Genomic DNA, 16,570 nt, shown 5'->3' on the forward strand with positions numbered 1-16,570 from the left:
ATTACTCATGAATCAAGATAAGATGCCTATTTGGGAAAAGAAAAACTCTCGCTGGAGATCAGCTGCTCAAGACACGATTTGCTGATTGCTCCTAAGAGCAGAGAGAAGGGGTAGGCTCCTCGCTTTCTCCGCAAGCTTTACGAGCACACAGAATAGCATTTAGTGAGATAATCTGGTGGTCACAGAGGACTGGGTTTTATTCCTGAATTGAGAATTACCTATTAAACATCATTTAAAGAACAAAATACAAATAAACCAGCAATTTCTTCTTTTATTCTCTCCCTATCATCATCATTAACCTTCTATCTGCATAATATCTCTATGTCAAAGATCTTCAACGAGTAATAAAATTTTAGTACTTCAACCTTATCAGTGCTCTGAAAGAGAGTATTCTTCTCATTTCAGAGAGAGGGGAAACCAAGGCACAAAGAACTGAAATGACCTGCTCAAAGTCACAGCTAAAACTATGAGCTGAGCCAAGAATAGATTGCTGGAGCCCTGAGCCCCAGGAGGCAGCATGCCCACAGGTACACTGCTCTTACAGGCCAATTAGCTTTTATGGAAACGTTTAAAGCAACATTTCCTTTCACAGACTCTGCCTGCTAATTTACTCCCAAGCTTTGTCATCTGTGAGCAAAAGTGTCTCAATTTCAGGCTGTTGTGGAGCAACTCAGCTCCCTCCCTTGCTTGAGACAAACACGCTTTCAGCAAGTAAAAGGTATTTGACAACACAGAGCACCCCACTACACGCTGGTCAAAAAAGGGCTGGAAGAGGTTTTTCTGTGGGTCCCTGCCTACTAATTAAGTCTGATTGCAGAGACTTCATCAAAGCAGACGGCTTTGCATGGAGACCGCTGGGTGTGGAGGCGTGCTTTGCTTTCCAGCACACTGCTCTCTTTAGGTCAGCTCAGCCTGCTGGGGCAGAGCTGATTTTTCACCTAAACCCTCAATGCCCTCGGTCCTGCCTTCGCAGAAGCTAGGAGGGAAAGGCAGGCAGGGGCAGAAGGGAGAAGGGCAGAAGGGATGGGAGCAGGCGAGCACGGCACAGGAGGAAAGCAGGCCCTCCTGTGCTCTCCATCCCTCTCCGCAGAGAAACGGTTAATAGGTTGCAAGGTTTCCACCCTTCCAGGACGGAGCCTTTCCCTCCCCTTTCGAGTGCCCCCTGCCTTCCTCCTCCAGCGACTGGGAAGCTGTGACTGCTCTACACCGCTGACACCTCGGCTGCTCTGGAAACCCATGAACTGTTTGAGAAAGGTCAGCTGGCAGCCGCTGCAGCCTTCTGCCTTCCCAGCCCAGACCGTCTTGGGCAGTGCAGGAGCCCCCTCTGTAGGCAAAACCCCACATTCACCAGCATCCTCTGCTTCTTGACATGTTTTTTCGGAAACACCCTTCACTTTCTCTCACCCCAGCCCGAGCCCTCGCGCCACGGAGCAGGGGACGGCGGGGCTGCACGCCAGCCAGGGCTTGGGGCTCTGCTCCATCGCTCGTTAATAGCATAAACCGAGGCTGGACATCCTGCAGGACAGCAGATTTGCCATCAAAACAGCCGATGCCTTGCCAGCTTGCTGTTGGCAAAATAAAACAAGCATGTCTCTGCACAGCTCCGGGCTTCAGTATGTCTCCCAGGTCTGGAGCTGCCCTCTCTCCAACCTCTCCAACGCAGTCACCTACTTTTCTCTGGTCTCTTGCCAAACCCGAGCTCGATGGTGCTGTACAAGCACTTTCCCAGCCCGTGTTACCGGGGTCTGGGTGCACTCCGTCATAGTGCAACAGGAAGAAACCATCCACCCCCAGCGCTCCTCCTCCATCCTCCCTCCCGCACCTTCTCATTCCAGCACTGCAACATCACTCAGACGTGGATTCTCCAGCACTGCCACAGCTCCCTCAAGCCACAGCCTTCAACCCAACCTTGGTTCAAAATGACCCCGTTTGGTCCATTAGATGAGCTGCAAATTTCCCCCATCCCAGGTGCTTGCTGGGGCCAGCAGTGAATTAAGGGAGGATGAACACCGGACTGGCAGTAGCCGAGGCAAAACCCCTGCCTGGATGCAAACAAGCTCCATCCTTCCCAAAAGAGGAATCTTTCTGGGGGTGGGGGTTAGCATCTGAGTCAAGGGCTTCTGGCAGTTGTTATCAGCCACTACTCCTATGAAACAGTTCGACCACAGCTTTTCAGAAGATGTGTGAATCTGCCTGCACTCACTGCTCTCTGTCCTCACCAGTTACAGCGCCTCCTCCGTGGGGATGCTCAGCCTGTGTTCACTGCATCGTTTTTTCATACGGCCACATACCCAGCATGTTTGCCAGAAGCCTCGTAAGTCTAATCTAGAGCATGAACTCCCCAACTTGGATGGTCTCTAGTTAGGAGACACAGACTCTTACCCACTCCTGGCCCCTTTTGTGTGAAGCCCCAAGACGTGCCATCGCTCACGCAGACACCTGCCCCGTGAAAAATAGGGCAGGGGCAGAATTAGAAAGGAAGATGATGAAGATCTAAAGCCAATTTGTAGGCACCCTGAAATAACTTGATTTCTCTAGTGTCCCAGGAGCACTTCTGCCCAAGATGTAACATTACTCATTTTCATTTGGAGAAGTTTCAGCATGTAACAAAAATATCTCAGGCTCAGTAATGAGGCAAGAAATCGTGCTTACGTAGCTGAGCAAGTAACATCACTCAACTTCCCTGTCCTTGTGGCGGAAGAAAAATGATCGGAGAATAAATTAATCCTAATAAATGTAAGATTCTGATCAGGCATACATAACCAGCAGTGCGTCTGCGGGATGAGCAATTGATGAAGTCATTGCTTCAAAGGTGCCTTGATGCAATTAGTCACTTGTAAAACACGCAGCAGAGGAGAAAATCCCGCTCCTTTTGTTAAGGAGCATGAAAATGCTCCATGTGTCGGAGTGATTTATGGGTTACAGTGCAGCAAAATTAGAGCGCTCAGCAATTAGGATCGTTCTCTCCGAGATGAAAGGCCGGGCGGAGATGAGTGAAAGGATGACAGGGTGCAGTAGGGCCAGGTGAAGGCAAAATGCCAATGCCACATTTCTGTGCTGTCGGTTTTTAACAGGGATTACTCCCCCTTCGCACAAATCTTTGTGGGGGGCGGAAGCAGGCTTCACATGTAAAACTGGTGCCACTGAAGATGAATCAAGTCATTAATCACCAGCATGAGCATCTGTAATTAGAGCTGCCAGGAGTCACAGGAGCAAGAGTCAAAGGCTCTAACAGGATTATGCACAGGTCTGGATTGTTTTATGACTGGTGTTAGCAGATAAAGGGAATCTATCACGTGCTCGAGGTTATCGGCCGATGACCAAGGGGGAAGGCATTTCCCATCCCCATTCCCACTGCCCAGCTCTGGTGTCCACCGCACTACCTGCCCACCAGCGTACATGCAGAGAGTTACCCCTGGGGAGAGCACCCTCCCGCAGGCACCGCAGCCCCCGGGGAGCAGGCTCAGCCCACGGCCGCAGGGAGCTGGCCGCCTCGGCCGAGCCAAAGCAGGGTCGGTCCCGCGGCAGCTCGATGTGTTTCCGACAAACTCTCCAGCTGTTCGCGGCTGGAGGACGCCAGCAGATGCCGAGCAGCCGACTCTCCCGGCGCACAGCTGGGGTGAGCGAGGAGAGCCTGTCCAGCTACCCACTTCCCACCCTGCCCGAAGAAGCACGCAGCTTTCCCACAACCCCCCCTACCCAGAATCACAGGCCATCTCTCCAGCTCACACGTTTCCTTCTCCAGTCCCCTTCCCAACAAGCCCCGGCATGCCTCTCCACAGCCGCCGCTTTTGGGACAGGAGGGAGCAGGGAGGCTGAGAGCTGGGGCCAGGCAGAGCGGGTGCCAAAAGTCCTCCCAGCTCCCCCAGGGAGGGGATCGCGCAGCCTCTCACTAGGTCTAGGGGCCTCAGCGCCCCACTTTGGCTGCTGAGCTCATCCTTGCGAACTGGAAAAAGTCTGGGAGCTTTCAAAGAAAGCTCCTTAGCTTAAGTAAGGAGACAATGGTCTCATGCCCTTGGCCCCATAAAGCGGGATGCCAAGATGGGGCTACGCTGCTGGACACCATCACACCATCCTCGGGGTTTCTGGCATTGGAAGCTCCATCAGCTGCAGGAGGACCTGGTGAAGTGAGGACGATGAGGGGGAACAGTCCCCACAGTCACTGAGCGTTGTCCCCACAGGGTCTGGTGCACCCCTGAGCACCTAGACAGGACGGCCATCTCCCCACCCATGAGAGCTGTGCACCAGGATGGGGCAAACTGATGGCTTCTGCAACACCTGGGGGTAGCTATGGCTCCTGCTCACCTCTGTCCCTCACAGGACAGGCACACTTGCCTGGCTCTGACACTCTAATCACCAGACAACACCAAGGTTTTCCAGAGGAACTGGAAACTGAGATCTAAAAATAATCCGCAGCCAAGCGTGAACTTCTGAGGTGTGAGAGAAGCAAGCACAGTAAATATTGACTGCACATGAATTTAGACCCCTTGCTCTTAACTGGCTTTTTTTCTGGCTTTAGAGTCCATGCACAACTTTTGGCCGTTACTGCTGAGTGTCTCGATGTGCCAGGCTGCACAAGGAAGTTGGTGAGATTTATTGATTGCCACAGATGACCGCACAGGATAAAGAAAAGCCAAGTATTATCCATAACTGTGTACAAGCTCTCCTCTCACAGTGCAGCCGTGTTGCTACCACCTGCGCTCCTGCCCTTGATACCTTCACGAGGGTGCACACCTGTGAGTGTGCTCCAAAGAGGGAGATGGAGAGTGGGGTCCCTCAGCTGCATCGTAACACTCCTGACCCCATCATCACCCCAGGGAGGTGTTTGGAGTCAACACTGGGGAAACAAAGAACAAGCCTCACTTAGAGCCAGCAAACTGACCTAGCTGCACAGGACCATGAGTGTCTCTGGAATTGGAATTTGGGTCTTCTCAGTGAGGGTGATGCTCATACTGGTGATGCCAGCCCCAAGGACAGCCTAGCCAAGGATGGCCGTATGACTGTAGGAGTGTGGCTGCCAGGTACAAAGAGCCAGTGTCATCCTCTGAACTCTGCTGAGTATTTCCTACCCCAGTGTCACCCTGTTTCAGCAGGGTGAGTTATCAGACCACCAAAAAAAACCTCAGGACCTTGCTTCTGTAGTCATGATTAGAAACTTCCTTTATTAAATTAATGCCCACCCCCTCTCTGTCATAAATGTTGTTAATAAAAAGAAACAAGGGCTGGAAGGGAGTGCTGCAGAGCAGTGCCTGGAGCCAGGTTTCTATCAGCAGAACTCATGCCCAGCAACACTGCAGAGCTGCTCCCAGGCACAGCACAAGGAACAGAAGGCAGCACTAACCCACACACCCACCTGCAGCATGAATGTAGTGGGTTTCCCTTCCCCAGTACCCCTCAGGATGCTGCTTCAGTGCAGCATCCCTAACCAGTACAGCTCTGAAGTGCTCATGTGAACACAGAGACAAGCTCATCTCACTGGCTCCGGCTGGACCATCATGACATCCTTCCTCAAATACATCTCTCACACGGGACAGACGAAAGCCTGCACTTAATTGTTCACTGCTCTAAATGATCCCCTCTGAGAGGTATCAAGCCCTTCCCCATGGCTGGCATGACATGGGCTAGCAAGGAGAAAGATCCTCCTTGGTCCATACAATACCGGTTCAGAATATGAAGCTTTTTCTATCCCAGTGTTCCTGGAGACAGGACACACATTTGAAAAAAAAGATGTTCTCTGGGAACAAGTCGCAGGGGCAGGTCAGCTACATCTGCCCCTTCCTCTGGCAAAGGAGAGGTCATGGCCCTGTTCTCTGGAAGAGCACAATTACAGGGGTGGAAAGAGTTCAGAGACAGTTGCTCCCAGCAAAGATCGAGTCAACCTGATGTTGAGATGAGACCATTCCTCAGCCCCACCACACAGGTCCCATCAGTGGGAACCCAGCAGAGGAATGCTGCAGAATATCCACTCTATCCCCCATAACCCAAACTAGCCACAGCACTATTTCCTATTACGTCTCCATAACCCAATCTGACCCCCTCTAGGGTCTCCAGATTAATATCTGAGAAAGCTCATAAGTCCAGTCACCCAATTACAGGGAGGAAAGGTTTATCCTATCTAAACAGCATGAAATGTAACCTAGACCCAGCTTCCCCCTCACTCCACAGAGCCAGATTTCAATTCCTAGCAAGCTGAACAAACTGGGAAGGGGTCACAGGGGAGATGGGGAGGGTCTCTCCCTGCTCTTGTGTCATATGAAAGCTGCAGGACAAGCAGCTATTTTAATTGGAAAAATCCCCCGATTCAAAGTTTAATCCCTCCCAGTTTTTACTTAACTTCCCTCACACTGAAGCGATGTGGGGAATAAATGACAGGCCCCACCTTGAGCCACTGCCCAACAAGAGGAGTGCCCGTCATCTTGGTGAAGAGAGAGGCAGGGGACGACGCTCCTCAGGACACATGGGGTACACAGCCCGGCTTGGGAGAGGCAGGGCCAAAGGGAGGGTACCACCACGTGCCATCTAACACAGATGTGCCTGAGGAATGATGTGGGTTAGAACGGCTTGGATGCTGGCAGGGCAGCGCAGGACACAACCAGGATCACAGCCCAGAACGACTGCAACGTCCCCAGAGAACCTCCTGCACTGGAGTCAAGAGGTTTCAAACAGGACAGAACAGGCTGTCCCAAGGCAGCCTTTGTGCCTCCTTGGATCCTTTTCCTATCCTTGTTTCCTTCCAGAGAAGCGTGGAGGGACGCTGTCTAACTTTTTGGATTGTATTTCAGCCACCTGACAAAGCTGAATGCATGGGAAACCTCAACAGCAGCCAGAGCAGTGGAAAGCAGATTCCCCATCCCGTTCAGGATCTCATCTCGGGCTTTGGCTAGAATGAGAGGAACACGCAGAATCTTCATCTTAACATCCTAGCACCCTAACCTGGCAGGGAATCCCAGCCTGGGCATCATTCGGAGCTCATGCAAAGGGAGACCCACGTACTCTGCTCAGCAAGCACACCCAAGTTTCCTCCCAGAGCAGGGCTGTGTCCCATCCACAGATGCCCCCACAGCCTCAATTTTCCAAATAAGTCAGAGCTGCATTGCCAAGCAGGAGCTTTGCAAACACAGGCTGAACTTCCCTCCAAGTTCCAGCCACAACTTATTGATTAGAAAGGCCTATGCAGTCATTAAAGGCTCCTATGAAAAAGTTCCACTGAACTGCACCCACATGTCATGGTCCGTGAAACTGCGTTAGCAGCCCTCGCTTCTGATGTTTCCTGACAAGATGGATTTGTGGCCTTGACTTTTCCAGATCAGGAGAAACTTAATCCTAGAGGATAAAATTACAGACCAGTAAAAAGAAAAATGTATGACTGGCTTCATTAACTACCATGTAAGAGCCTTCTTAGCTAGAAGGGATCATCTACAGTTGCCCTTTGCCTTGATGGAGAGGTGACTTTGAACAGAGCACAAAGCCCTTGGCAAACACCCTGTTCTTCCAGTGCAGGACACGCTCGTGGCACCATCCAGGCTGCTCCGTCCCCCGCAGTCAGCAGGGAATGAGCAACAGTCCTGGCTCTCCATCTACAAACTGATTTGGGAGAAAGCAAAGAAAAATGCCCAGTTCTGTCCAAAAGGTGTCTGGACAGATAAAAATAAAATATAAAAAAAGCAAACTGGAACAACCATATGGAAATGTGAATTAATGAAATATTTCAGCAAGTGACTCAACCCTCCTTGAGAGCTGAGAACCCTCCACATCCCTTCTGCTTTCCAGGACACAAAACCGACATTGGTAGGTGGAAATAACTACAGCTGTCCCAGTGGGAGAGGAATCAGTGCTTCACAGCGAGTGCAGTGGCCAAAATTAAGCACTTGCTTGGTGCTATTACACAACACAGCCCAGGAAGCAGCTTCCAAAAACTTGACCTTCTCTTCAAAGGCTCCTTCTTGAATCATCTTTCCTTCTGCTAACAAGTAAAGTGGATTTAGCACTCCAGAAGAGTACTCTGGGTGTCGGAAACATCTTTACCCGTGCACAGGAATGACAGCTTCCAGGCAGCAGCCCTGCCCTGGCCAGGCTCCCCGCACACAGGCGCTTGCAGATGAAGCTTTGTTGGGTTTCTGTTCCCAGCACATCAGCGAACTAGTCCTCACCAAGTGGTGGTTGTGATCAGCCAAACACCTGCCCACTGAGAAACCAGCTGAGATCCACCTGGCAGACCACCAAGGAACAAGCAGGTAGAGACAACCAAGCAGTGACCATAAGACCGGCAGTGGTGGATCACCAGCTCCTGACTGTGACCAGGTCTTCCTCTGCTCCAGTGATGTTCAAGGATCTCTTCTGAACACAAGTCAAACACACAGATGCCCCCTGAAAGAGTTGTCTATCTCTCCCAGGCTGAGCTCTAACCTTCTTGACCACAAGCATCATTGCACTGAGAGCAGCACTCTGGTATGATAGGCAGGGAGAGCAGAACAACTGCTCTCCTGAAACCCGTGGAGACTCTGGTTTCTTTTCCAAGTCTCAGTTTGCAATCCACCAGTTGCAGAGCCTATGTCCCTAGGCCAACTTACAAATCAAAAATCATCCAGAGAAGTAGCACCTATATTAATGTAGGTGTCATAGCTCTCTAGAAGAGAGCTTTGCCTCCACAGGGCTTTACAGAGGTAGGCAATGCCATCACCCACATTCAAGATTACTCACATGTTTAACAACAACTCATGCTGGAACATCCTCCACACTTCATCGGTGTGAATTAAAACTCTGGATGTTCACATATTTGCCCCACTCCTGGCTGGATCTCAAGCTTCTACAGCTTTCTAAGGGCAACATCAACTCCTGCTACGCTCTCTTGTGCCCAGTCTGTTTGGAAGTCAGAACTCTAAAGATCATTTTAAGGCACGTAATTGGAGCGCAACTTGCTTGTACAGAGATTGCGCTGACTCCTTACTGACAAGCACAGTATTTGTTCTGGTCCAGTGGTTTTTTCTCATCTTCTTTCAGCCCATCACTGGTTTTCACGTGACACTAGCAGCACAGCTTGCACCCACAAGGGTGTACTGGAAGTGATGGTTGCCATAGCTATAGCTACACAGCCCTGGCTATCCAGCATGTCAGAACAGTGCTCTGCAGAACAGAGTTAAGTTATAAATAAGATCCTCTCAAGCCTTGATTTGGAGCGCTACTTGCAAGCGTATGAAACACTAAGCCCTCTGGTTTGACTTCTTTCACTTTCTTTTATAGACACGATGCGCACTCAAAGACTCCTCTGCAGAACAGCACTGCTCCAGAGCAGTCTGCAATGCCAGCAAGACAGGCTCTTCTGTATATCCCTCTAACCTGGCCTATTATCCAAACACCCTCACGGCTCACCTGCCAGCTCCTCTCCCTGATACAGAGGGCCCTAGTATACTAGAGGACTCTGACCAAGCTGCCAGAACCTGCATTCTCCTGCTCCAAGGCCTGAGCAATCTCCAACAAGCTCACTCAGCAGGCCGTGTTTCTGTTCTCTCCCTTTCTTTGAGGATTACAAGCTGTTCTGGGTAAGGGCTACTTCTTGTGAACGGGATCATCGCTCAGTCAAAGGGACCCATGACCAGTCAGGATCCCTTGATGTCACAAGAAATAAAGCTTGGGAGTCTCTGCTTAACCTCACCCACCCTTAGGGGACATGGCATCTTGTGGCCAACAGCAGCACCACTGCAAACAAGCAGCGTACTTTGCTATTGCATAATACTTTATTCAGCTAATATCCCACAATATCCCCAAATACATTGGCCCAGCTGTCAGCTCACACTGAGCTGTGGAAGTGGTACCACAGGAAAGAGAGGAAATCACAGTGCACGAGCCTATGCAGAACAGGACAGAAGGTGATGGGCTGGGAGAGATGCACAGTCTCACAACCCTTTTATGATCTGCTAGCAGCGACACAGAACAAGTAGCGTGGTGCAGCAACATCATGTTCGCTGTCACCTTCAGCCGTATTGACGGCAAGTGATGCTTCGTTTCTATGCATCTTCTCAGCTTTTCTCACTTTGATTCTTGGTGTAGCAGCCAAGGCCCCCATAGATGTGTGTCCAGAAACCCAGCAAACAGAGACGTGGGCAGGAGGGAAAAAAACTGCACCAGGGAGATGAACATCAAGAAAAGGACCAGGAAGCTCCCAGAGCTACAAAGCACTGCAGCAGCAACACAGTCACCACCCCAGGAGCGACACAGTCCCCCATCAAGCCCACATATGCCAATCCATCACACAGAGAGAGCCCAGCCCCCTGTGTCCACCCCCCCAAACTGTCCCCAGACCTGCTGCATGCATGCTACAAACACATTCAAAGCACTTCATTATTTTTAAACCTTGCTTTTTACATGTTCACAGTGAACATCCCAACCTGCACCAGCCCCAAGGTGGGTCTGACCCACCCAGGTGGGCCTCCAGAGATGGACCACGTGGTGTTAAACCAGCCATAGGTCTGCCTGTCCCCACCCAAGGATTTTACCCTTCACCTTTCAGAGGAAGCCTCCCACCTCAGGTCCTTGGCTCCCAACCCTAAAAACCAGGGCAAGGACCCTTCTGTCCTCCCACTCATCATGGGCTAGAGGATGCAGCGCTCCCCATCAGGACCCCCTCAGGCAGTGGGGCTCAGCTGTTCCAGGGGACCTTCTCATCCAGGGCCTCAACAAGCAACAGTGGTAGTCCAAGTCCCCTGCCCAGCACAAGCAGGGACATGGCCTGGCTACAGCAACAAGAACAGAGACATAAAAAGCATTTTGCGCCACAGTCATGTTATCCCCTCATCCCTCCCCCTCATCCCCTTTGGAGCTTCTTAACTTCAGAAACCTTCCTCCAGAGAAGTGTTGGAGTGACAGAAAACATTTTCCAAAACCTAATATCAGTTCCAGATGTTCACAGCCATTTCAGTTTGTACCTCACCCTGTAAAACACATTTCTCCCTCTCCCTCTCTCAAGTGCAGCGCCTGCTTCATCCATGACATAATGCGCTGGCGGGCTCAGCCGCGCACACACACACGCGCGCTCGCGCCCTCTTCCAGAGCCCCATGTTCAAACAAAGAGCATCACTCAACTACAAAGCCGTCGCACACATGGAGTTATGAGTAATTTCCACAAGTTTTAATAAACAGTTTGGGATGTAATTGCTCTTCGTCTTCTCCGCTGGCTCCCGAGCGGAGAGTCGCTCGCTACCCGCACGCTGGTGTTGAAAGCGTGGTTTGTTTCGCACACAAGTGCACCTCCCATTAGCCTCAGATGGTCCAAGGGCTGTGTTTTTCTAAGCACCAGTAACAAGCCTTTCTATAAAACACACAGAGCTGGGGGCAGCCGACCCATTTGAGCTCCCAGCTCCTTCTGCCCCATCCCACAGCATCGCCACCCCGTCCAGAGGTCACTGGGGAGCAGAGAGGATACATCGTTAGACCAGCCTCCAAACTCCCTCCTGACTCTGCTCCAAGAAGAAGAGGAGCAAATGTTTTCTGGCTCAAAGGAAAAGGCTACATCTCCTAGTTGCAAAGCAAGGGGAAGGCAAAGGACTTTTGCAAGGGTGAGAGACTGGAGGCTTTGGGGGAGCAGGAGGAAGGCAGAAGGCAGGCTGGGCAGGAGCCAGGTACCATCTAGCTCACCATGAGGCTGAAGAGCAGGTTTGCATGACTCCAGCCCCAGCCAATACCAGGAACCCCACTAAGAAACAGCTACAACTGCAATAAAACCACCAAACCCCCCATACACTCCACACATGAAACTCAAAGGGATCCAAGGGATGACTGGCAGCAGTCTCAAGAGCCCCTAAACCTTGCAGGATCCTTCCAGCCCTGCACTGCCAGGCTCTGCAGATACCTGGTTCATCTCCTAGTGATGGGAGCAACCTGCTCCTGCCTGCCAGCAGCCAGGGAATCGATGAGGAGAGGAAACTGCCAATATCGAGCACAAGCCATCCAAATTTCATACCCTAAACCCTCCCTCCCAAAGCTTCCCCATTCTGGGGTTGACTCATTTTTGTGGATGTTGCTCGGATGCGATGCGGTGCAGCATGACGGGTGCGTGATAGCAGTGAGGGGATACCCACGTTAGAATTTTTGGCTAGGTGAAGCAGGATACCAAGCAAAGCCTTTGAGAGCTATAGCAGCATCTCTGCAAACCTACGCAAGAATCAAGTCATCTGGCATTAGGGGCCTGTAGGGTAAGAAACGAATGAGGGCAGGAATGTTGTTTGGTTATAAACAACATTAAAAAAAGGGAGAGATTTAGGATTGGATTTTCTCTTTAATTGTTAATGGGGTCATTCTGTCCCAAACAGTCCCCCAGAGCAGGGAGAGGGGAGGGCAGCTCCCCACAATGAATTCAGTTGCCTGTCAAACACATGGCAGTCATAAAAGGAAAATAATAATAATAATCTCTATTTCCTACTCTGGCTGCCAGGCAAAGATCCAGCCACTTCAAAGGAGAAACCCCACGTTTCCCCGGTCTGGCCTCACCTGACCGATGTGTGAGCAATCTGGAATCTCCATTCAAAACAAAGCCCCTCCTTTGGTGGCTTGTTTTCTTTCTGCATTACTGGAGGGTGTCCCTCCAAGATAAAGAACAAGCCCTCTCCCATGTCGGGAAACTCCAAACATAACCCAGGGGCCACGGCCACATCGGGCAGCTCTGAAAGGGGATGCTGGCAAGGTGTAGGAGAAAGCTCAAGAGAGACAGGGCTGGTGTATGAGCCAGGAACCAGAGCTCCTTCTCACAGGGGTCTCCACAAACAGGCATGGCCCCCCACGATGTGGGGCTCTGGTTCTCTCCAGCAGGAAAAGCTGAACTCTTGCAGCACAAAGATTTTTGGAGATGGTGGTAAGAGAGGCTGTAGAAGCAGAATGAGATGAGGGCCCGAGGTGAAAAGAGAGGGTGAAAAATTGCCTGTGGCTATGAGCTGGAGCAGTTTGCTCTGTGGCAGCTCATGGCAGTAAAGGACCTTATAAAATTAGAGGGGAAAATTAAAAAAGCCCCCACCACAAGCTAGGAAGCTTGCAACCAACACCTAAGGACTGTCTGTGTGCAATTCCCGATTTTGCTCTTAATGATCTTTCCCAGATTGCCTTTCCAATGGGGAAACATGGATAAATGTCTTGCCAGGATGCCCAGAAAGCTCCTGCAAGGCTACATGAGCACAGCAAGGTTCCCCTCTCCAATGCCAGCCCTGTCCTCACCTTCAGCCTGATTCCTTGTCCTGGCAGGCAGCCTGGACATGCAATGCCTCTCATAAGCTGGCCAAGCTCCACCTTAAAACAAATGAGGTTCTTAATCACCCAAAGCAGTAGCTGTTGCAGAGCTTTGCTTCACTGACAGGTGGAAGCCTCCTTCCTATGTTCCCTTACCCAGGAAGGGGCTGAAATTAGGTAGTGCCAGCATTCAGGGGAAGAAGCCTTCACATAAAGGGAAATCCCTTCTTCAGACAACAATATTGGCTGCTCCCAAGAATTCACAGGAGCTTCTTTAACAACTACATCCAAAAGCCTGGAGCAAAAAGCAGTAGGAGGTTTCACCCGGCTTTCCATGCAGCGGTAGCATCACTTAAGGTCTCAAGTGCTATTTTCTGAAATACATCATCGATTTACTCAAATCAAACCTCATCCTTCACACTTCTCCACCTCACCCAGCAGCTCCTGGAGTATGGCTTGAATTGTTGACAAGTCCTTTGCAAGGCACAGGACGTTCAGTCCAAGCCTGAGCTGGGAGCCAAACACCAACCCAGGGAAATTTTAGGTTCCCCGGAGAAGTTTTGTGCTGCTTAAATGATCTCCCTAAAAATTGCAGGCTTTGAGTTACTTTGATAAGTTAGCAAAGCAACATAAAGTGTCCTTTCAAAGGCCGGTATGCAATGCAGTGCTTGCTGGAACAGACCAGTAAAGCCCTTGAGTTGCTCAGGGCTGATCTTCCTCCTACACCCACCATCCTGTAGCATTTCAGACTGATCAGATCAAACATTCGTTTCAGTCTGAAACTCCAGCTCAGAGCTGCCCAGAAAGGGCAAATCATTTTTTTCTGCCATGCTGCATTTTTATATTACCCTTTCCTCGGATGCCCGTGTCCACAGAAACCTTCAGAAACTTCTCCTGAATGGAGCAGGTTTGATACCTCATATAATCCCTTGGCTGTGTGTACCATCCTCCACAAATTTAGCAGCTCCCAGCACCATCTGCATCCCGAGAAGCTTTGCCTCAACAGCTGCACCCACCTGTGTAGAGGTCCGTGTCTGTGTACTCATCCACCTTCTTGTGCTGCAGGACGTAGTCAGACACCTTTGTGCCAATGGCAGGCTGCACGTCCAGCCACTCCAGAGAGACCACAGTGCTAGAGGGCTCCACATTGGGGGAAAGCCGCAGGCTGGGTAGGAGACAGGAAAGAAATAACACATTAGCTCCTTGTCTGAGGAGAAATCCATCTCTATGAGCAGCACAACCCCAGGCAGGGCTCACACTCCTGCACAGGGACGTGCTCACAGGCCCATAACGGCATGGGGGACATGGGGAGAAGAGGAAGGCGAGCTTGGAAGCACTTTCATTTGAAGGTCAGTTGGGTCCAGCCCACTGCAATGCGTGTCCTTACCTCTCCCTGTTCTTGGAAAAGTTTCAGTCACGCAACCGTAACTGTGCAGCCCCAAATATCCCATCTAAAGGAGCCTTCAACTCCTGGGAGAAGCCTCATAGGGAACTAAGGACCACTTGCCCAGGAGCAAAACAGAAGGCGAGGGCCTAGCTTAACCTTCATGCAACTCAACAGAGCTGAATCTCCAGGAAGGGAAGTCCTGAGAACCTTTTAAAACCTTTTAAATAAGGGACCAAGAGACGGGGCAGGCGTGGCTGTGAATTTAGCCAGCTGCAAACGAGCGCGCCTCTGACGGGTGTGAACGAGAGCCAAAGCAGGGCAGCTGTGCAGGAGCTCCTGCCCGGATCAGGGACCACGTGTGCTCCGGGCCCTGTCAGTGCACAGGCGTCTGCTCTCTTTGCACCGGGGTAAATGACAATATGAAACCCAGGGAGAGCCCAGAGAGTCCAGCTCCAAACATACGAGTGCGTTTGTTGAACTCGGGATGGGAAACGAAACCCCTCCGAGGATACTGGCTCGCTATGACGGAGTTCTGCATCTTGTGGCTTGCTGAAGCCAGTCTTCCTGCTTTCTCAGCTAATTTCCCATCAGTTTGCTCCTGATTTGCTCTTGCTCTGACAAGCCACAATGAATTGTGCTGTAATTCCATTTCTTTCAGCATTTGAAATCCCATTCTACAAGCCCTGCTAATCAGCTGATGAAAATCTATAAGGGGAAACCTTCCAGGGCCACAGCCGGAGCCAGGATATCCTAAAGGCATCAGTCACACAGTGAGGGGTGCTGGACTGTGGCCCCGAGGCTCAAAGGTGAGGGGAAGGAGATGCCCAGGGGCTGAGCCTGTGGGAAGGGGGCTGGTGTCAGGGGGCTGTGACCGCGGGAGGGGCTCACACCGATACGTACACAGGCGGAGGGAGAGGGCTGCAGTTCGGGAGTCCGTTCTCATCGAAGGCGTTGAGGTCACACCTGCACCAGTCTTCGACAACATCGCCTTTCCCCGAGCACCAGTATGAGCTCATCAGGGCTCCCTTGAAAGCCTGATGTGAGAACAAAAAGCATGAACACGTGTGCTGGAGACTTGGTGAAATCCAGCCAGCGGCTCGGCCGCACGGTGCTGAGCGTCAGGGGCGTGTGGGTGTGGAGCCCCAGGACCGGGAAATCCGGGGTGGGGGGAGCTCCTCCCACGCTCTGCCACAGACTCTCCAAATGTCCCTGGGCAAGTCCCTTCACCTCCCTCTGCTTTAGCTCCTGTGATGCTGGTTTGTCCCTGGGTGCTGCTTTTGGCGTGGGGATGGGGGGTGTCTGCATGATTCCACAGCAGGGATGTCGTGTAATGGAGCACTAAGCTGCCCGAAGCACAGACCTGAGCCCGTTTGTGATGCCAGAGACCACACGTAGGGTACCTTTACACGGCTCCTGGGCACAACAGAACTCTGTCATATGCCCATCCTGTGGCTGCCTCTGTCTCCACTAAGAATAATTTCTACATCCCAAACAACACAGAACCACTTCCAACCTTCTCATAGGTTCATTATTCACATGAGCTACCCTCCTGCAAGTAAACTGCTGCTTTATTCACTTGTGTAAGAAATATACACAAGCAAAATAGAAGTATCTGGAAGAAAACAACAAAGTCCTGTAAAATATTTGCAGAGTGTTCCCCAGACAGGCAGTGTCCCCAAGGCAGGCCACCCCAGCCTGACCAGGAGCTCTCCTGACTGCTCTTAATGATGCCAAAAGATGCCCAGAACAAATGCTGTTCATCTGCTGGGGTCTGAGACTGAAACACTCTGATTTCCCAAAGCTCTCCAGGTCTAACCCCACGGTGTCCTCCCTTGGCTCATCCCGCAGCTCGGGGTACTCAGTGTCGGTCCCCACACTGCAGGACAGGGCATCCCTCACTCCATGCCATGATGTAGTTCAGACTTCATGGATTTACTGTGGTTTCTCTCACTACTCTTTCCCTGTCGTGCC

General features: G+C 51.2%; 1 protein-coding gene across 1 annotated transcript in view; it reads right to left on the reverse strand.

Annotated features, from left to right (window-relative positions):
• Nucleotides 1-16,570, reverse strand: part of LOC104272522 (astrotactin-2-like) — a gene marked incomplete at its 3' end in the record, with an annotated part of 65,896 nt that overhangs the window by 38,465 nt on the left and 10,861 nt on the right. Inside the window, exons 2-3 of the mRNA XM_009867538.1 lie at nt 15,500-15,633; nt 14,229-14,377 (exon numbers count right to left, since the gene is read on the reverse strand). Of these exons, the coding sequence (XP_009865840.1) occupies nt 14,229-14,377; nt 15,500-15,633 (283 nt within the window). The remainder of the gene's footprint in view (nt 1-14,228; nt 14,378-15,499; nt 15,634-16,570) is intronic.

The sequence above is a fragment of the Apaloderma vittatum genome, unplaced genomic scaffold, assembly GCF_000703405.1.
Source record: "Apaloderma vittatum isolate BGI_N311 unplaced genomic scaffold, ASM70340v1 scaffold15774, whole genome shotgun sequence".
Lineage (NCBI taxonomy): Eukaryota > Metazoa > Chordata > Aves > Trogoniformes > Trogonidae > Apaloderma > Apaloderma vittatum.